Here is a 21,343-nt window from a genome sequence, read left to right as displayed (position 1 = left end):
CTTTTTTTTTTACTGCATTTTTGTCAGGGTACATTTGGCTCCTTTGCATGATGATAAAGCACTAAACTTAAAAAAAAATAAAAAAATGATAATATAATAATTCAACTTCTTTAGGTTGTCAGCAAAACCTGATACCTGCATTTTTGCAGTATTTTTGCTCTACCCATTGCTTTCAATGGGTGAAAAACGCTGCAAAAAAATGCTGAAAGTGACATTCTGCACTTTGCAAAAACCAAGCTCCTAAGACAAAAGGTGTGTTCATGAGATTTCTGAAATCTCAGACTTTGCTGGTACTCGGAAACAGCTGAAAATTTGCATAAAAACTGCTGCAAAAAAAATGCAGCAAAACGCAACATGTGACCATAGCCCAAGTGTGCAGTTGGAATTATATACTGCTCAAAAAAATAAAGGGAACACAAACAGCCTGTTGCAAATGGAATAGTGTTCCCTTTATTTTTTTGAGCAGTATACATTTATTTCAATCTTCATTTAGACCTGTAGTAAAGCAATATCTCCTTTCTGGAGGGTTTATGAAAAAAAAGAATGTGCTTCATGTTAACAGTACTTGCCAAAAAGGTTTTAAACTGACTTTATTGTATAATTTCTCACTTCTTGCTGTACCTCGTTATTTTATTGCTGAAGTATTTCAGGTAAAGAAGGAGCTGGACATTGCTCAGGACCACAGTGATGTCTGTACAATACAGTGTACAAAATGGTTTGCATTAAACAGAATCAATACAAAAGGTGACAATAATCCAGGGACAAGCACAAATAAGACCAACAGCAAAATGTCCATGATGTCTAGCCTTAACTCACATTGAAAAGTATACTATGCATGTATAAAACTCCAGCACACCCTCTTGTTCTAGATCTGGTCTCAGATCTGGATCTTCATCAGGCACTTGATATACGGTATGAGGTAATGGAAGCTTACCAACACGCTTTTCTAATCGGTAACAGAATGGCAAACAGGCATCTATGGATCACAGGCATATTTTATGAAGTGCACAGTTGTTTTTAAAGAGAGGCCATTTTGGAGAGCTCTCTTTCCATCTGTGAATACTGTGCCTTTAGACGTAATACAGCTTTATTGTGCTCCTCGTCTATCGCAGATTGTCTCTGCTCCTGTTCCTTCATGAATGCCTCCCACTGTACCCGAAGTTTCTCACGTCTAAGTTTTTCTGCTGCGTCACTCTAAAAAGAAAAAAAAAAAAGATACAATTAATAATGTATTCTAAATAAATTATACATCAGAGTTACTTAAAAAGAGAATCTGACAGCTCATACATGTTGCCCGGTCCAGGAGCAGCATATCAGGCACTGGCTGTAAGAACTTAGCTAGGTACATTTGAATCTTGGAGAAAACCATCATCTGGGACCGAGACTTGTCAATCCAGGGCGTCGGGCAGGGAGAAGATGTCCAGGAGCCGCCTGTCCTCCTTCATATAGCCAGTGTATGATACAGGAGATGTTTATTGGAATCTTAGATGAAAAACTATGATCTCCTCAAGAGGACATTTTCCTGGAAGAAACACTCCTTATGGGCGGAACGGCTATTGATACGCGCTTGATATGTTAGAATCTATCCTGTAGAATAGATCTCATTGGAAAAGAAAAAACCAAAATACTGAAGTTTCAGATAGTGATATAGTCTATACAAATCGAGGCTGCTGGCAATTTTTTTAATAGGTATGGGGAAAATGATGTGACTTGGGTGTAGCCCTCACTGAAGCTCTGTGCAACTACTCTCCTTACATGTAAATAAGCATTCGAGTCTTTTTACATTTCCCGGTTATTCACTATGACAAATCTGGAACTGACGCTTTGTTTTTTTTTATATTATTCATATCTTTATATGATTCAGTCACTGCCTTTGTACATTTGACGCTGTTCACAAAATACAGTAACGGTACTTTATTCAATAAAACAAGACAGCATAAAAACAAACCGGTATTGTAACCGAAATCCAAGACAGATCAGTACACCAAAAGGTTAATGTGAAAATGTTTCTCTTCCAGGTTTAGTCAGGTCTAAAAAATTTGGACAGTGATAGCTTTTAAAATGTAGCCACTTTCTAATACCACAACTTACTTTAAATCATCACATAAAGAAGTAACTGAAGCCTAGACTTTCTGCTTCAAGTCAATGGGTTTAAAAAAAAAAAAAAAAAAAAAAAAAAAAATAGCACTAACCCTTTAGGAATTGCAAGCAGGTTTACATAGTCCCTACAGTTCTTACAGGGACAGAAATAATAGGGCAACAAATGGATTAGTCGTTTGTGGTGTAGCCGATAACCCAATTCCTTCATGACAAATTAACGAACTAGAGGGTCTGGAGTCATTGGGCTGCATATTGGGAGATCCCAAGAAAGGTCAATGCAAAAAGAAACACAATGTTCCAGGAAATAAGCAACCTTTCAAAGAAGAATGCACTGAAGACCATGGAGTACAACTAGATTATCAACAGTTGAATATGGCGCCATATTCAATAGCACTTTACATGCATTAGCATGGCTGTCTCCTATCGGGCTCACAATCTAAATTTTCTATCAGTATGTCTATGGAGTGAGAGAAAAACATATACACACAGGGAGAACATACAAACTCCGCTCAGATATGGTCCTTAATGGGATTTGAAGCCAAACCCGCAGCACTGCAACAGTGCTAACCACCGAGCCACCATGCCGCTATTCAATCTCTAGAAGGTGGTATTCCCTTGTCAAAGTCTACAATCAATAAATACCTTAAATGATCGTAAATCTAGAAGGTTTGTCTCAAGATGCCAATCACCGGTAACCTGCAGAATTTAGACAGCCGTATTGTCGATCAGTGTGCCTCTGCACACCAGCAATTTTTCACACTGACTGTACTAGATGGCGTCTGAGTGACCGTCTCCAGCAGGCATATATGCCTGAAAAAGATGCACGTCAGCGCACACGTTCCCCTCTGTCAGCACCATTATAGTCTAAAGCTCTGTTGGCGCATGCTCCAAAATCTCAAATTTTCAAGAGATTCAGGCGTAAGCCCCGATGGGACCAACGAACGCACCCAAACACCTTCAATAGGTACATGTTCTAGCCATGAAAAGCATGGGTAGAACACATATGTGACTAGAGTAAGGCTTCAGTCACACATCTGTTAGGCTGGTTTCACATTTGCGTTCAGGTCTGTGCACGGCTTCCTACTTCCTTCTTTCTTCCTCCCTGAAGCTCCGCCTAGTCCTGTATGTGTGCTGCGTACCTATCTTTAACATTGAGTAACATATCGCGTTCCCGTGCGGTCGCCGCACACATCAAATCGCCGCATGCGGACGCATCCGCATACAATGCATGTCCCTACGTATCCAATGTTAAAGATAGGTACGCAGGACGCATACAGAAGTAGTCGGAGCGTAGGCGGAGCTTCAGGGAGGAAGAAAGGAGGAAGTAGACAGCCATCCACAGCCCTCCTGAACGCAAATGTGAACTTAGCCTTAGAGAGTAGTGCAAAAAGTTAAGAGAAGAGATCATTGCTTTGCTTTCTACTTGGATCCTTTTCCTTGTTTGTGCAAAGGCGGCCTATGCACCCTGACGGATTACTGATCGTTCAACGAGCATATGAAGTGGAGTTGTTCTGTGTAAACAGGTTATTAAAACAACCACCGACCGGTGGTCATTTAGCCCTGTGCACTGAAAAAGGGAAAATTGGCCTTAAGCATAGTTAGTATTAGGGACAATGCTAGAGAAGACGCTGCCCATTAGAGATTACACTCATTAAAGTTGAAAGTCTACACTTTAATAACAAATTATCAACATGTGATAGATCAATTGAACTGTTGTACAGAGGCTAAATAATGAACGTTATTTCACTGTCCAAATTCTTCTTGAACTAATCTGTAAGTCACCGATGACAGCTTTTTTTCTGATCCAAGGGCCAGAGTCACACTAAATCAATCTGGGGGGCTGTACTAAAAATGAAAGGGGCATTACTGTCTGACATTTATGGCATATTGAAAGCATATACAGGTGCATCTCACAAAATTAGAATATCAAAAATTTAATTTATTTCAGTTCTTCAAAACACAAAAAGTGAAACTCATTATATAAAGTCATTACAGATTGATCTATTTCAAGTGTTTATTCCGGTTAATGTTGATGATTATGGCTTACAGCTAATGAAAACCCCAAAGTCATTATCTCAGTAAATTAGAATACTTTATAACACCAGCTAGAAAAAATGATTTTGAAATCCAAAATGTTGGCCTACTGAAATGTATGTTCAGTAAATGCACTCAGTACTTGGTCGGGGCTCCTTTAGCATCAATCACTGCGTCAATGCAGCATGGCATGGAGACGATCAGCCTGTGGCACTGATGAGATATTATGGAAGACCAGGTTGCTTTGATAGTCGCCTTCAGCTCATCTGCATTGTTTGGTCTGGTGTCCCTCATCTTCCGCTTGACAATACACCATAGATTCTCTATGGGGTTAATGTCAGACGATTTTGTTGGCCAATCAAGCACAGTGATACTGCTGTTTTTAAACCAGGAATTGGTATTTTTGTCAGTGTGGACAGGTGACAAGTCCTGCTGGAGAATCAAGTTCCATCTCCAAAAAGCTTGTCGGCAGAGGGAAGCATGAAGTGCTCTAAAATTTCCTGGTAGATGGCTGCGCTGACTTTGGTCTTGATAAAACACAGTGGACCTACACCAGCAGATGACATGGCTCCCCAAACCATCACTGATTGTGGATACTTCACACTAGACCTTGGAAATCAAGGTCCCAGAGTCTGGAGGAAGAGTTGAGAGGCACATAATCCAAGCTGCTTGAGTTCTAGCATTGAATGCATTTACTGAACATACATTTCAGTAGGCCAACATTTCGGATTTTAAAATAATTTTTTCAAGCTGGTGTTATAAAGTATTCCCATTTACTGAGGTAATGACTTTGGTTTTCATTGGATGTAAGCCATAATCATCAACATTAACCGAAATAAACACTTGAAATAGATCACTCTGTTTGTAATGACTATATGAGTTTTACTTTTTGTATTGAAGAACTGAAAAATTAACTTTCTGATGATATTATAGTTTTGTGAGACCCACCTGTATATCATAGATATCGGATAGGTACAAATTCTACTTGCAAGACTTTAACTTCCACCAATCAGCTTTGTAATGAGTTTTTGATGCTGCAAAAAAAGAAGCGTCTTAGAATTCCAGCAGGGTGGATGGGATTTATAGAGATCTCGTGTATAGAGATGAGCGAACATCGTCGGCTCCCTCCTTATTCGGCAAGCTATAGCACTTACTGAAGAAGCTGCATCGGGAACTCGGACACATTGAGTGCTCTCAATGATCAGCTGTTTGGTGCCGCAGCTGCAGATGTCGCAGATGTGTGACAGTCACAATACATGAATGGAGAGTGGCCACCTATATAAAATTCACATACAGCTTTCAGTAGTGCTTAACGGGTTAAGTGACCCCATTCTCCTGATTTATGGGGTATCCAGAGATATCTACACAGTGCACCATTAGTCCAGTCGCGACTGCGTGTGGCTGCCACATGATGCTCGACAAACAGGTTGACTATGTCCATGATAGGGGGGTTCGAACAGAATGGCATCGCAGGTTGCATGTGGCCCATGAGCCGCAGATTCTCAATCCCTGCTGTAAGTCAACTTGCATGTAATAAGTAGGCAAAAAAGCCAAGAAGAATTCTGCAGTACTAATTGAGAACCTAAATGTATTTTCGAACAGCCTCATGAAACTGGACGTTCACTGATTAACCTATGCTGCCAAACATAATGGGTTGACTGTGTGGGCGGGACTGTGGGTTGATTAGAACAAAGAAAATGGAGCCAAAATGATCTTTTGTTTAATATATGCATAAAAAGATCACATTGGTAAAGTGTCTGATGTCGAACCATCACTGATTTCACAAAGCAAAAGGGCCCTACAGAATACTAACATCAGGCGTCACTATAGTGATCACAGATTTATCTATAAAATAGGTCTACATTATTTTGATACATACAGTTGTGGCCAAAATTATTGACACCCCTGCAATTCTGTCAGATAATAACTCAGTTTCTTCCTGAAAATGATTGCAAACACAAATTCTTTGGTATTATCTTCATTTAATTTGTCTTAAATGAAAAAACACAAAAGAGAATGAAGCAAAAAACATTGATCATTTCACACAAAACTCCAAAAATGGGCCAGACAGAAGTATTGGCACCCTCAGCCTAATACTTGGTTGCACAACCTTTAGCCAAAATAACTGCGACCAACCGCTTCCAGTAACCATCAATGAGTTTTTTACAATGCTCTGCTGGAATTTTAGACTATTCTTTGGCAAACTGCTCCAGGTCCCTGATATTAGAAGGGTGCCTTCTCCAAACTGCCATTTTTAGATCTCTCCACAGGTGTTCTATGGGATTCAGGTCTGGACTCATTGCTGGCCACCTTAGAAGTCTCCAGTGCTTTATCTCAAACCATTTTCTAGTGCTTTTTGAAGTGTGCTTTGGGTCATTGTCCTGCTGGAAGACCCTGAGGGAGACCCAGCTTTCTCACACTGGGCCCTACATTATGCTGCAAAATTTGTTGGTAGTCTTCAGACTTCATAATGCCATGCACACGGTCAAGCAGTCCAGTGCCAGAGGCAGCAAAGCAACCCCAAAACATCAGGGAACCTCCGCCATGTTTGACTGTAGGCACCATATTCTTTTCTTTGAATGCCTCTTTTTTTCTCCTGTAAATTCTATGTTGATGCCTTTGCCCAAAAAGCTCTACTTTTGTCTCATCTGACCAGAGAACATGCTTCCAAAACGTTTTAGGCTTTTTCAGGTAAGTTTTGGCAAACTCCAGCCTGGCTTTTTTATGTCTTGGGGTAAGAAGTGGGGTCTTCCTGGGTCTCCTACCATACAGTCCCTTTTCATTCAGACGCCCACGGATAGTACGGGTTGACACTGTTGTACCCTTGGACTGCAGGGCAGCTTGAACTTGTTTGGATGTTAGTCGAGGTTCTTTATCCAACATCCGTACAATCTTGCGTTGAAATCTCTTGTCAATTTTTCTTTTCCGTCCACATCTAGGGAGGTTAGCCACAGTGCCATGGGCTTTTAACTTCTTGATGACACTGCGCACGGTAGACACAGGAACATTCAGGTCTTTGGAGATGGACTTGTAGCCTTGAGATTGCTCATGCTTTCTCACAATTTGGTTTCTCAAGTCCTCAGACATTTCTTTGGTCTTCTTTCTTTTCTCCATGCGCAATGTGGTACACACAAGGACACAGGACAGAGGTTGAGTCAACTTTAATCCATGTCAACTGGCTGCAAGTGTGATTTAGTTATTGCCAACACCTGTTAGGTGCCACAGGTAAGTTACAGGTGCTGTTAATTGCACAAATTAGAGAAGTATCACATGATTTTTCGAACAGTGCCAATACTTTTGTCCACCCTCTTTTTTATGTTTGGTGTGGAATTATATCCAATTTGGCTTTAGGACAATTCTTTTTGTGTTTTTTCATTTAAGACAAATTAAATGAAGATAATAATACCAAAGAATGTGTTTACAATCATTTTCAGGAAGAAACTGAGTATTATATGACAGAATTGCAGGGGTGTCAATACTTTTGGCCACAACTGTAGATATTTACATAGCACACAAAAGTATAAAATTCTACTTGTAAACTTTATTTCCGCTACAGCAATACTGGGACAAGTGACTATTGGTGTCAATTTCTTGTAGTCAGTTCAAAAACAGAAAAGAACCCTAAGTTGAGAATCAGTGGTTGATACTTTTTAATTGCCAACTACAAATGGTCTCTGCAGAGAGGAAGAGGACTTGAACACTAGTGCCACCAGAGACAATTTTCATATATAATTTCCCAGAGGAGAATGTGAGGTGAGGCGTTTAAGTCTCCTCATACTGGCATGCCAGATCTGGCATGTCACTCTCCACAAGGAATATCCATTCCCCTTAGATAATTGCCAACTGAAAAGATAACACAAAGCAATCTTTGGAGCCTAGGCATGATTTTGTGATGTACTTTGCCTGACTGAGGGAAACCGAAGAGTCACATAGTAAGGCAAGAGGGAAAGGGAGGAAAACTTGTGGCAGTAAAGTGTTGGTGCAGTTCATATATTTTTCCCATAACACAATGGAAGTTATTAGAATGTACCATATCTTAAATCGAACTATAAGTCACGTGTGAAGAAATGTTACTATCCAGTTGTGCACATTTTTTTCCTATTCAAACGCAAAAAAATAAAATCTGGTTACCAAAAGGACTGACTTATTAACCAATTGTACATCTCTACAATAATCGTTATGCATAAAACCTAGGTCAGAGGTCTTCTGAGAGACGAAGGAAAAAATTTGCCGCTACAACAGTTTCTCCCCTTCCAATACTGATGGTTCTGCTTCACATCACTTGTCTTGCTTGGTACACTATACCCATGTCCTGTTCTGTAGAAATATGTGACTCTTCATCAGGCCTAGCATAACACAATGAGCAGTGTTGAAAGCTTACCGTTTGTTTAATGGCTAACTGAATAGATGCCATCAAGCACTGAGGACTCACTTTTGATTTATTTTTCTATGCATTAGCAAACATGGTACAAAATATATATTTTTCCTGTAATAGAAAAGAAACTTTAATAAACATTTTATTTTTTTAGGATTTAGTGCCTTTTCAGAAGGATACAGGATATCACACTCTTCAAAATATGACCCCAGGATGGAACCTGCCAGTTTCATAGTGACACTGCCAACAAGTATTTGAGGATATTTGATTTGGGACATCGAGTGCAAGTATTTTTGCTCTGTCCACATATTTTAATGGTAAGTTAGTAAAAGTAAGGTGATGATATTTGGGAGTTTATTTACACAATCTGCAGAGACCACTTAGTTTTATTTTTGTGTTCAGCCACAAGTGACTCTTCACCTACTACATGGCTCAAAAGTGATTTTTACTATTCACATCTCATTACATACTTTATATGTTGGGAACTTCTCTAGTTGTACACAAGCATATGGTCCCAACATATGCCATACAGTTACATGCACTGTCTACTGTAAACAGGACTGTGGAGTTGGTAAACCAAGGTTCTGACTCCTATTTTTCCACACTCCCAACTCCCTCATAATTGTCCAATAATAATACATTTACTATAGAGAAAGTAACTTTTACAGATAGGGGAGTTGTAGCTTTTCTAAGTTTCACTTAATGGAATAAATAATTAATTACGGAAAGTCAGATTTGATACAATTCTAGAAACTCCACAGCTTTGTTTGTAAATCAGTATACAAAATAAAACCTACAACATATTGCAGTACGTTAGATATAAACGCTAAAAACATCCACGTACATGGAGGAAAGCAATAATTCTAAAAATAAATTTTTTTGAATAATTGCACATTTTTCCTAAATTTAAAATATGCAAAAGTCGTTAGTTGTATCTTCAAAACAATGGTCACAGACAGATTCTAAAACAGCAGAGACATCGAAGTACACAGACCTTTTCCACAGTTATTTTGTACAGTGACCTTTGTAAGCATTTTCCCCTATTTTTCAGTAAACAGAGGGGGACCTGTATGGACAAGTCCTGCGGGCTTTCACCACTCCAGTCTAGACCACAGACTGAAGACCACTGTTGATTTTTTGTGGGAGTATATAGGTCATAGTGGTTTCCCACTCTTGATGTTAATACAAACAAGTAAGGTTTAATCTTCTTAGTTTAAAGAATTAAAATATACCCATCATTTAAGGAAAACAGCTTTGGCAGTTCCATAATTACCCTAAAAAGGTCACAAAATAAATTTACCGAGCTGAAAAAAGCCAAACAGCTGTAAAGTAAATGTTGTGCGTCAAGACTTTTCCAAAGAGTCAAGTATTTAAAATATATAAAGTAGGTAGGATTTATTTTTATACTCAGTATTAATGACACGTCACAGGTTAGTTCTACAAAATGTACAAATTGGTTTGGTTGATGTGGACGGGAACCGATTTTCAAAGACTTTAACATAGAGACTAGAGTTGAGCGAAACGGGTCGAACAATTTCAAAAGTCGCCGACTTTTGGCAAAGTCGGGTTTCATGAAACGAAACCCGACCCTAGGATGAGGCCGGCAACGAGGTCGGCGACTTACGCGCCAAAGTCGCGTTTCAAAAGTTTGTTTAGCGCTCATTTTCAGCCAATCAGGATCCACGGACACTGTGGGCAACGTGATGACATAGGCAGGGGGTCGCCACCATCTTTCAGAAGGGCATGCAAGTGATTGGCTTGCTTTGGTGGGCGTCACAGGGGTTATAAAAGGGCGTGCACGCCGACCACCATCTTACTTCTGCCGATCTTAGCATAGGGAGAGGTTGCTGATTCTGTAGGGAGAGCGTTAGGCAGGGAAGAAGACAAAAAAACTGCTTCTGCTGCTAGCGATTTTGCCTGTGCAACACACCAGTCACTGTGTGTGCAGTGCAAGGGGAGGCTATATTGTGGTGGATCAGCGGTGTTGGTTGTTAGGCTGCCTTCTAAGGCTTCCTGACAGCTGCACTGCTGTTCCCCCACTGCTCTGCAAACTGCTTTTTTTAAAAGCAATCCCAATTTTTTTTTGTCCTGCTAAGGTACTGAGCGTGCATTTATTCACACCATACAGCGGTGTACGCTCCTCACACAGTACCGTGTAACGGCTGTTATCACAGCCACAGTGAAGCTATCTGTGTGTCACTGTGGAAGGATAAGTGGAGGACTTGTTCCGTTCTTACAGACCTACACTCTAGGGAGATTCCTATTCTGCCCAATTCTACAATTCACTTTTTTCACACCTGCTGCATCGAGCCTGTGACATAGCGCTCTGATATTCATTGGGCCTCACACAATCCAAAAGTGTCCAGTGTCTGCAGAAATTCAAAATCTCCCTTATCCTGTAGTCACTTTTTTCACACCTGTGCCATCGAGCCTGTGACATAGCGCTGTGATATTCAGTGGGCCTCACACAATCCAAGTGTCCAGTGTCCACAAGTGTCTGCAGAAATTTAAAATCTCCCTTATCCTGTAGTCACTTTTTTCACACCTGTGCCATCGAGCCTGTGACATAGCGCTGTGATATTCAGTGGGCCTCACACAATCCAAGTGTCCAGTGTCCACAAGTGTCTGCAGAAATTCAAAATCTCCCAGAAATTCAAAATCTCCCTTATCCTGTAGTCACTTTTTTCACATCTGTGCCATCGAGCCTGTGACATAGTGTGACGGGAGTATTCTCCAGAGCAAGGAGGGACAACAGGCCTGGGAATAATCCAACAGATTTATTGACCAAAAAACAGGAACAACACGAAGGTAATTTGCAGAGTCCCAAAATAAGTCCACAGGAAACTGATTCGGGGGCACCTCCCGACAATCCTTGCGCCAGATCACAAAACCATAGTCCTTTAAGAGTCCCAGAAATCCACCACGATCACACAGAGGCCGAAGCTTCCTCAGACAGCCTCGTCCTTCTCTTTTAGCATCCAACTCACATCTGATCTTAAAGCAAGAATGTATTGTCAGGGCTCCTGGGATCAGTCCATCTGAAGGGGGGTAGGGGTCACACCTACTATTCAATGGTTTGGTCCATCAGAAGATTCTAGAAATGTAAGGGCTCCACTTAGTCTACAGGATGTGTATTGTAGGTTATCTTCTGCTTAGGAAAACAATAGCCAAAGTTCCACTAGCTGTTGACACAAGCCTAAATTAGATTATGGTCCCGGTACATCACAAGACATTGCAAAGTATTGGGGGAAGGAGACATGGTTAATTTACAGCAAATGAATCAGAGGAAAGTTAAATGACCTATTATACAAAATACAGGACAGGGCAAGACTACAAATCATGACAATCCCTTCCCCTCCTAATTTGTGTACGTACTAGGGACCTCTACAGGTCACTGGTTAAGTACACACAGGCATGGCGTAACTTACATGTGGCTTCATGCAGCCACGAATTGGCATCCTAGCTTTCCCACATCATTGCCCAGGAGAACAGCTGCAGGCAGACCACCCATCACCCCAACCAAACATCGCCTGACCCCAAAACCAAAGTTCAGATCCACAGTGGCTGTGGGAATAGTCCTCCATTGTCCACCAGCCAGTTCAATGACAATTCCAGGTCCTCTATGGATTGCCTCAGGCCGAACCACTCGGGGATCAGCCAGCGTGAGGAAAGCCCCTGAGTCACAAAATCCAACAAGTCTTTGTCCATCCAGCACGACCTCCTGCAAGTGCTTACCTCGATGAGCTGAAGTCGTCATAGCTGCGGGTCGCACACCATAAACTCCTAGTGGTGCAACATGGGTGGGTGAGGCACTAGGCCAGTCCTCACTTAGTGGTGACACGTCTTCCTCCATGGCACTTGGCTGTACATAATTAATAATATGATTGGGTACAGGATCAATCCTCATTTGAACAGCTGGGCAGGAGGCTTGCAGATGCCCAGGCTGCCCACATCGATAGCATCTGTGCTGTGTCTCACTCCATCCAATGCGTCCTCTTGGGCGAGGAGTAAGGGAACCTGCCGGTCGGCTCCCACCTGAAGGTGCTGTAGGGGTTTGAGGACGATTCCTCCATGAGCTGGCTGGACATGAGGCCTGCAGATGCCCCGGATGCCCACAACCATAACACCTGCGCTCTGCTACTTCCTCTCCTCGTCGTATTCCAGAAAACGCAGTGGAAGCAACAGGAGGCACATTAACACAGGTATCAACACGAGGTGGTGGCTCAGAGGAACGGGGAACAATGGGGACAGAAGAACTGGGGGCCACCGGTGTTGTGGAGCTGGTAGGCCTCTCTCCATCCTCCAACAGAACTCTCCACCGAGGCTTGATGGTGAGAGCCTCATCAGCGAGAGATGCAGCTTCTTCCACTGTAGCAGGTTTCCTCTCACGCACCCATTCCCTGATCTCAGCGGGGCACTGGGCAAAAAATTGTTCTTTTAGGATAACCTGGAGACAGGTGTTCCAGGTTAAGGCCTCCTCTGCCTCCAGCCAGCGATTACATATTTGTTTGAGTCTGTGGGCATACATCTTGAAAGACACTTCCTCATTACAGGCTAAAGTACGAAACTGGGTCCTGTAAGTGTCTGGGGTCACAGCATAATGTTCTAGAACAGTCCGTTTAATCTCTGCATACTCACAGTTCCACCGAGGGTCCATAGCTCTATAGGCTGCGGCAGCTCCACCCTCTAAGAGCCCCACAAGATGTCGGACGCGCTCCCTTTCCGGGACTTCCATTAATCGACACTGATGCTCAAAGTCCAGGAAGAAGCCCTCAATGTCACCGGAAGCCTCATTAAACGGCTTGAAGTCTTTGCGGGACACTCTGGGGAGTTCCCTCATGGGGGATGCTGTGGGTACAGTCTGTCTGGAGCTTCGCGCTGCCTCCAAAGCGATCTCCCTCTCCAGCATTGCCCTCTCCTCCATCCTGCGCTGCCTCTCCTTGGCTGTGCGCATGACCTCCCTCTTATCTTCTATGGTAGCCTCTTCTCCCAGTAAGGCCATCTCCTCCTCGTACCACACAACCCACTGACTTTTTTGGGTATTTACCTCCGACTGCCGCCTTTCCTCTCTTTGCTGTGAGAATCCTTCCTCAGCATCATCTTGCAGGTGAACTGCTTCCAAAGCCTCAATCAGCTGATCCTTGGAGAGTCCCTTGTAGCTGACTCCCAGTTCACGGGCCTTTGTTTGTAGGTTCACCGCAGTCCAGTTCTTGTACTCTGCGGTGCTGGTTCCAGATGTTGATGGGCCGTTGTCCTCCATTCCTTCTGCTCTGATCCCAGCGCTGCCAACCAGTTTGTGACGGGAGTATTCTCCAGAGCAAGGAGGGACAACAGGCCTGGGAATAATCCAACAGATTTATTGACCAAAAAACAGGAACAACACGAAGGTAATTTGCAGAGTCCCAAAATAAGTCCACAGGAAACTGATTCGGGGGCACCTCCCGACAATCCTTGCGCCAGATCACAAAACCATAGTCCTTTAAGAGTCCCAGAAATCCACCACGATCACACAGAGGCCGAAGCTTCCTCAGACAGCCTCGTCCTTCTCTTTTAGCATCCAACTCACATCTGATCTTAAAGCAAGAATGTATTGTCAGGGCTCCTGGGATCAGTCCATCTGAAGGGGGGTAGGGGTCACACCTACTATTCAATGGTTTGGTCCATCAGAAGATTCTAGAAATGTAAGGGCTCCACTTAGTCTACAGGATGTGTATTGTAGGTTATCTTCTGCTTAGGAAAACAATAGCCAAAGTTCCACTAGCTGTTGACACAAGCCTAAATTAGATTATGGTCCCGGTACATCACAAGACATTGCAAAGTATTGGGGGAAGGAGACATGGTTAATTTACAGCAAATGAATCAGAGGAAAGTTAAATGACCTATTATACAAAATACAGGACAGGGCAAGACTACAAATCATGACACATAGCACTGTGATATTCAGTGGGCCTCACACAATCCAAGTGTCCAGTGTCCACAAGTGTCTGCAGAAATTCAAAATCTCCCTTATCCTGTAGTTACTTTTTTCACACCTGTGCCATCGAGCCTGTGACATAGCACTGTGATATTCAGTGGGCCTCACACAATCCAAGTGTCCAGTGTCCACAAGTGTCTGCAGAAATTCAAAATCTCCCAGAAATTCAAAATCTCCCTTATCCTGTAGTCACTTTTTTCACACCTGTACCATCGAGCCTGTGACATAGCGCTGTGATATTCAGTGGGCCTCACACAATCCAAGTGTCCAGTGTCCACAAGTGTCTGCAGAAAATCTAAATCTCCCCTGTCCTATAGACACCTTGTACCTTGTTTTACATTACTATATAGTTTGTAGGATTTTGTCTACATTTCTACCAAAAATGAGGAAGGCTGGTGGAAGAGGCCGTGGAATTGGGCGGGGGTTGGCAGCTGGTAATGATGGTGTTGGTGGTGGATCTGATGGTAGTGGCAAAAGCAAAATAGGACCGAATGCAGGAGGTGTTAAGCCTGCGTCATCGTCTGGCTCCATAAGGCTTCGAAGGCTTAGTTTTCTAGGAGTTGGCAAACCGCTTTTAACGCCAGAGCATCAGGAAAAAGTTTTGTCTTACATTACTGACTCAGCCTCCAGCTCTATTGCCTCCTCTTCTGAAGTTGTAAAAAGTAAAAGCACTGAGTCGTCATTGGAGGCTCATGTTCATGAACCACACCTTTCCTTGTGTCCTTCACCACAACCAAGATTGAAGGATGACGCAGGCCATACTACTGATTACTCCATGGAGCTGTTTTCACATACCATGCCTGGATTATCAAGTGAAATGGTGAATTACCCAGGCCAAGATGAATCTGACATGGAGTGCACTGATGCACAGCCGCTGATAGATGATTCTGCTGGTACATTCACTCAGAGCACTACATTGTCCTCGCAGTGTACAGAGCCAGATTTTGACCCTGATGAGACTCAGGTGCCCATTCCCGCACACTATACCAACATACACGGTGACACAGAGAAAGGTGCACATGACATAGAAGAGGAGGTGATGGATGACCCAGTTGTTGACCCAGATTGGCATCCATTGGGGGAAGAGGGTGCTGCTTCCAATAGCTCAGATGAGGAGCATCCACAGCAGACATCAACATCGCAACAGCTGTTATCTGGCAGGCCCGGAGCACTCCAAAGACAGGTTCCAAAAATCAAAAGAGTTGCTGGACAGCTTGTCCAGAGGGTCAAAACATCACAGCGTGCTAGGCCGCAAAATGTCTGCCAAAGTAGGAAGAGTGCAGTGTGGCACTTTTTTGAACAAAATCCTCATGATCAGGCTAAGGTTATCTGTAAGAAGTGCGCAAAGACCTTTAGCCGAGGGAAAAATCTGAAAAATTTGAATACCAGTTGCATGCTTAGACATTTAACCAGCATGCACTTGCAAGCGTGGACACAACACCAAACCTCAAGTGCCACATGTGCAACTGATCACAAAGAAGGTAGTCATCAACGCTACATTGTTTCCCCCACTGTAAGCCCACCGGTTAGCACAGCAGCAAATGTTGAGGTGTCGTTGCAAGGCCACAGCAGTCAGGGAATCCCACTGTTATATCAACGAAATACTGAATCTAGGCCATCAGAAAGAACAACTCCATCACCATCATCAACCCTCTCTCAGTCCGCCCTGTCCACCGCTACTTCCACCATATGCAGCTCTCAAGTCCAGCTCACCCTCCCAGACACTATGAGTAGGTCAAGAAAGTACTCAGTCTCTCATCCGCGTACACTGGGTTTGAACGCCCACATTGCCAAACTAATCTCGTTTGAGATGATGCCCTATCGGTTGGTGGAAAGCGCAGCTTTCCGCGAACTCATGGCCTATGCAGTACCACGCTATGACCTACCCAGTCGCCACTTCTCTCGCAAAGCCATCCCAGCCCTCCACCATCATGTGAAAGACCGCATTGTCCATGCACTCAAGCAGTCAGTGAGTGGAAAGGTGCACCTCACAACTGATGCATGGTCCAGTCGGCATGGCCAGGGCCGTTACGTGTCCATCACTGTGCACTGGGTTAATGTGGTGGATGCAGGGTCCACAGGGGACAGCGGTGGTGGGACAGTGCTGCCTAGCCCACGGTATAGGAAACAGTTGGCTGTAGGCGTTCCACCCTCCTCCTCCTCCAGAAGCGAAAGCTCATCCACAGAGCGCAGTCGTACGAGCACTCCATCTGCAGCTGCCACTGTTGCACACGAGGTGTCCCCCTATCGAGCAGCTAGTGGAAAGCGTCAGCAGGCTGTGTTGCAGATGATGTGTTTGGGCGACAGACACACCACCGAGGTGCTGGCCGAGTACTTGAAGCGACAAACTGAGTCATGGCTGGGCAGTGTACATCTTGAGGCAGGCAAGGTAGTTAGTGATAACGGCTGTAATTTTGTGGCAGCCATAGCCCTTTCAAAACTCAGCCACATACCTTGCTTGGCTCACACCTTGAACCTTGTGGTGCAGTGCTTCCTCAAAAATTATCCGGAGTTAACAGCCCTGCTCCAGAAGGTGCGAAGACTGTGCGTGCACATCCGCCGGTCGCCTGTACACTCCGTTCGTATGCAGAAGCTGCAGCGATTGCTCCACCTTCCCAACCACCGCCTCATTATCGACATTGCAACAAGGTGGAACTCCACCCTGCACATGGTGGAGCGGCTGTGCGAGCAGAGGCAGGCCATAATGCATTTGTGGGAGGATACACGGCCAGGCACTTTGAGAGCAGACATGGAGTTGACAGGTGTGCAGTGGTCGAAGCTGAAAGACCTCTGTAAAGTCCTTCAGTGTTTTGAGGAATGCACACGGCTGGTAAGCGCAGACGACGCCATCCTAAGCATCAGCATCCCACTTATGCGTCTGCTCATGCAAACTTTGACGCACCTTAAGGACCAGGCGTCTGCAGCCAATGTTGACGAGGAGGAAGAGGTGGAGGGAATCCTTGATGACATTCAGCCATTGTCTGCTCAGGGACCTCTCCTGGACGAGTTGGAGGAAGAAGAGGAGGAGGAGGATGATGATGGGGATGATTACTTAGGGAAGGAGGATGCATCTCGTGGGGCAAGTGAAAATGTTGGCGTGGCAAGGTCTGGTACAGGGTTTGTGCGTGACTGGAGGGATGTGGATTTGCCAGAAAGTGCTCCTCCAACCAGCACTCGCAGTGCATCATTGACACCGGGAACATTGGCCCACATGTCAGATTATGCCTTGCGGATCCTAAAAAGGGACCCCCGCATTGCCAAAATGATGAACGATGACGACTACTGTTTGGCCAGCATCCTGGATCCACGCTATAAAGGCAAATTACAAAACATCATGCCACAGGAGAACCTTGACCTAATATTGGCTAATAAACAAGCAACTCTGGTAAATCGGTTGCTTGAGGCATTCCCAGCACACAGCAGCGGTGATGGTTCTCACACGAGCCGTACGGGCCGGGGTCAGCTTGGCAGAGGTGTTCGTGGTGCACACAGCAGAAGTGGCGTTGGAGACAGGGGTTTCATGACAATGTTGTGGACTGATTTTTCAAGTACCGCTCACACAACTGGTAATACAGCATCGATGGAAAGTGGCAGGAGACAGCAGTTGTCAACTATGGTTACAAACTACTTTTCCTCCCATATCGATGTTCTCCCACACAGGTCATTCCCCTTTGACTATTGGGCTGCTAAACTGGACACCTGGCCTGAATTGGCACAATATGCCTTACAGGAGCTCGGTTGCCCAGCTGCAAGTGTGCTATCGGAAAGAGTCTTCAGTGCAGCTGGATCAATCCTGACAGAAAAAAGGACCCGTCTGTCAACCCAAAATGTGGATGATCTAACCTTCATTAAAATGAACCATGCATGGGTTTCCAAGGATTTTGTCCCACCTTCCCCTGATGACACATAGGGTGACAGAAAAATGGCTTGCTTTGGTCCACCTCTTCCTGGGACTTGACCTATTTCGCCTTTTGCATCAGCTGAATGTCCAACATCAACATATGCCACTTTCTAAAACTCCCTAACTGTGCTGCCCCCCCCCCATGGCCGGGGTCACCACCTAGCGCACGACACTGTGCGAGTGCCATTGCCCTGGACAGGTGGGTAGGCCGACTCTTGGGCGCGGGCACTGGCACAGGGTCCCTCATAGTGCAATCAAGTGTCTCTGACGGTGGTGGTGCACACCCGCCGTCAGACACACCGCCGTACTATGAGGGGCCCAGTGCCAGTACCGACGCCCACGAGTGGGCCCCCCTTGCTTGGGCAGGGCCCCAGCATTTGCAATCTTTACCTCTCCCTGCTCCTCTGCTGTGTAGTCTGGGCCGTCAAATCCATACTGTGCCTGACACCGTCTGAGCCTGCCTCCTGATGTATAGACATATCTTTTGAATGTGTACGCTATCCATACATGTTATCCGGGGATACGGTACCCTTTCTCACCTTTGTGCTATCACTTGCAAGCCATACTGGGCCTTACACCGTCTGAGCCTGCCTCCTGATGTATAGACATATCTTTTGAATGTGTACGCTATCCATACATGTTATCCGGGGATACGGTACCCTTTCTCACCTTTGTGCAATCACGTGTAACCCATACTGGGCGTGAGAACGGCTGGCGAGCTGTTAAGCAAGCTACAGCACCTGTGGTTTGCACACGTAAGTTTTTCATTTTTTTTCAGGAATGACGGTTAGGCCTAATTCTGGAACTGCGGTTGACCTGCACTTACTGGGAAATCATCGTTCGGGAGTAATAATTGTAATCAGTGATCCCCATCACTAACGTTGTTCAGCGGGTTATCTGCACCTGTAAGCGACAAACGCTGGCCTTTTCAGTGTAGCGCACATGCAGCCACGGACATGTAAGGGCATGACACACCAGTTATTGGCCAATCTCATGTGCCAGAGCCTCACGTGTCCCTCTAGTAAGCCGGACTCGGACCGCGGGGCATGACGGAGTCTCGTTCGTTAACGGAATTAAGCTTGCAATGTGTGCATCTGTTCTGTAGCTGGCATGGTTGAGGTTGCCCGTGTTGAGTCAAATTACGCCGTAGGCTCCACTCCTGGTGGTGCCCTTCTGGACATTCCTTTAAGGTTCAGCTTTGCAACCATACTGCCCACGTAAAACAAACACTTTGCCTTCATGAACGCTGTTTGGAGGGTCATGACTCGTGGGAATAACGCCGCCCAATCAGTTAACCTGCTAGAGAGATCCTTCGTTGCTCCCAAGCATGACATCACACTCCCTAGGAGGAAGGTAATGCCACTGTGGCGACCGTACTCCTGGGGGCGACAAGTGCACTGATGCCCAGCCACTGCTCGATGAATCTGCTGGTACATTGACCCAGACCACTACATTCCCCTCGCACGCTACACGGCCCGAATCTGACCCTGATGAAACTCAGGTTACCCTTCCCATATACAGTTCCATCTTACACGGTGACAAAGAGGAAGCTGCAGATGAAAGTGCAGGTTCGGCCCACCCGCCATCAGACACACCACCGTACTATCAGGGGCCCTGTGCCAGTGCCGTCGCCAACGAGTGGGCCCCCCCTGCTTGCTCAGGATCACAGCACTTGCAAGGTTGAAATACTGTGCAGTGAGATGGAAGATGGGGACGACGAGGAGTCCAGACTAGTACAGGGATTCCCTAGCGAGGAGACTTATTTAATTGTTTTCAATGTTGGGACAGCAATTTTTGGGGAGCACTATACTCTGGAGAATGATAGATGGGGCCCACCATACACTGGAACATTCCAAAGGTGGACATCAGACACTGGAGCAGCATTTACAGGGCCCATTATACACTACAGCATTAGAAATGGGGCCCATTATGTTTGGAGCATTATTTGGGCCCATAAGACAGTGGAGCTTCATCCATGGGGACCAACATATACTGTAGCATTATGTGGAGCTCATCATATACTGTTTCAAACATTATATGGGACCAATGATTCTGTATGGAGAAATAGATGGGCCTCGTCATGAGATGGAAAAGTGAAGTATTTTTCATTGTACTATACCGCCATTTCTCTGCCGTATCGGAGCATGATGAGTTGTGGTATTATGTGTTAAAGGGGCGCTCTTTCGCCCAGGGCACATGAAAACCTGGAGCCAGCCCTACCCCCCCACAATTTTAGCCAAATAACCCACATTTTTCAGTGCGTAACTTGTATTATGAAGTTAATTAAGGTTGACAAGCTTAAGTAAGAAGAATTGATGCTTTTGGCATTCAAATGGGCACTGTAGGTGTGTTTCCTGTCCTCCTCTCACTGCCGACTTTTATTCCCCATTGACTTACATTGGGTTTCGTGACGACCCCGAATTTTCCCTATAATCGGCCGATCTTGCTCGACCCGACTTTTGGAAAAGTCGGGTTTCACGAAACGAAACTCGACCATAAAAAAACAAAAGTTGCTCAACTCTAATAGAGACCCCCCATGTGTACGGGATGTGCAAGTTCAACATATCAGTCTCTCTGTTTTGGAAGAGTCTCATGATTTGGCTATCTGATTCTGTTCAGGGATGAAAGCTTGATATTGCAGTCAGAGGTAGGAGGACTGTAAAAGACTGCTTGCAATGCTATCTTGGTCCTGGGAAGTCCAGTAGCTCTTGACCAAATATGCACACACCGCAGCAAGGATTTTGTCCCACTCCTCCATACAGATCTTTCATGTTTCGGGGCTGTTGCTGGGCAACATTGAGTTTCACCTCCCTGCAAAGATTTTCAATTGGGTTTAGGTATGAGGCCACACCAGGACCTTGAAATGCTTCTTACGGAGCCACCTCTTAGGTACTCTGCCTTCGTGTTTTGGGTCATCCACAACCCATCTTCAATACTCTTACTGAGGGAAGGAGGTGGT

General features: G+C 44.7%; 1 protein-coding gene across 2 annotated transcripts in view; it reads right to left on the bottom strand.

The window, feature by feature from the left end:
• Positions 1 to 573: 573 nt before the first annotated feature.
• The window catches only part of BLOC1S5 (biogenesis of lysosomal organelles complex 1 subunit 5), a 109,099-nt gene continuing 88,329 nt past the window's right edge, over positions 574 to 21,343 (bottom strand). For both annotated transcript variants that reach the window (XM_073567021.1, XM_073567013.1), the window contains exon 5: positions 574 to 1,194. In XM_073567021.1, the coding sequence (XP_073423122.1) occupies positions 1,018 to 1,194 (177 nt within the window). In that variant the 3' untranslated portion in view covers positions 574 to 1,017. The remainder of the gene's footprint in view (positions 1,195 to 21,343) is intronic.

This window comes from Dendrobates tinctorius, unplaced genomic scaffold (genome assembly GCF_039654945.1).
Source record: "Dendrobates tinctorius isolate UK_male_01 unplaced genomic scaffold, ASM3965494v1 ptg000004l, whole genome shotgun sequence".
In the NCBI taxonomy this organism is placed as follows: domain Eukaryota; kingdom Metazoa; phylum Chordata; class Amphibia; order Anura; family Dendrobatidae; genus Dendrobates; species Dendrobates tinctorius.
The sequence above is the reverse complement of the archived record's forward strand: the minus strand, read 5'-3'. Positions and strand labels throughout refer to the sequence as shown.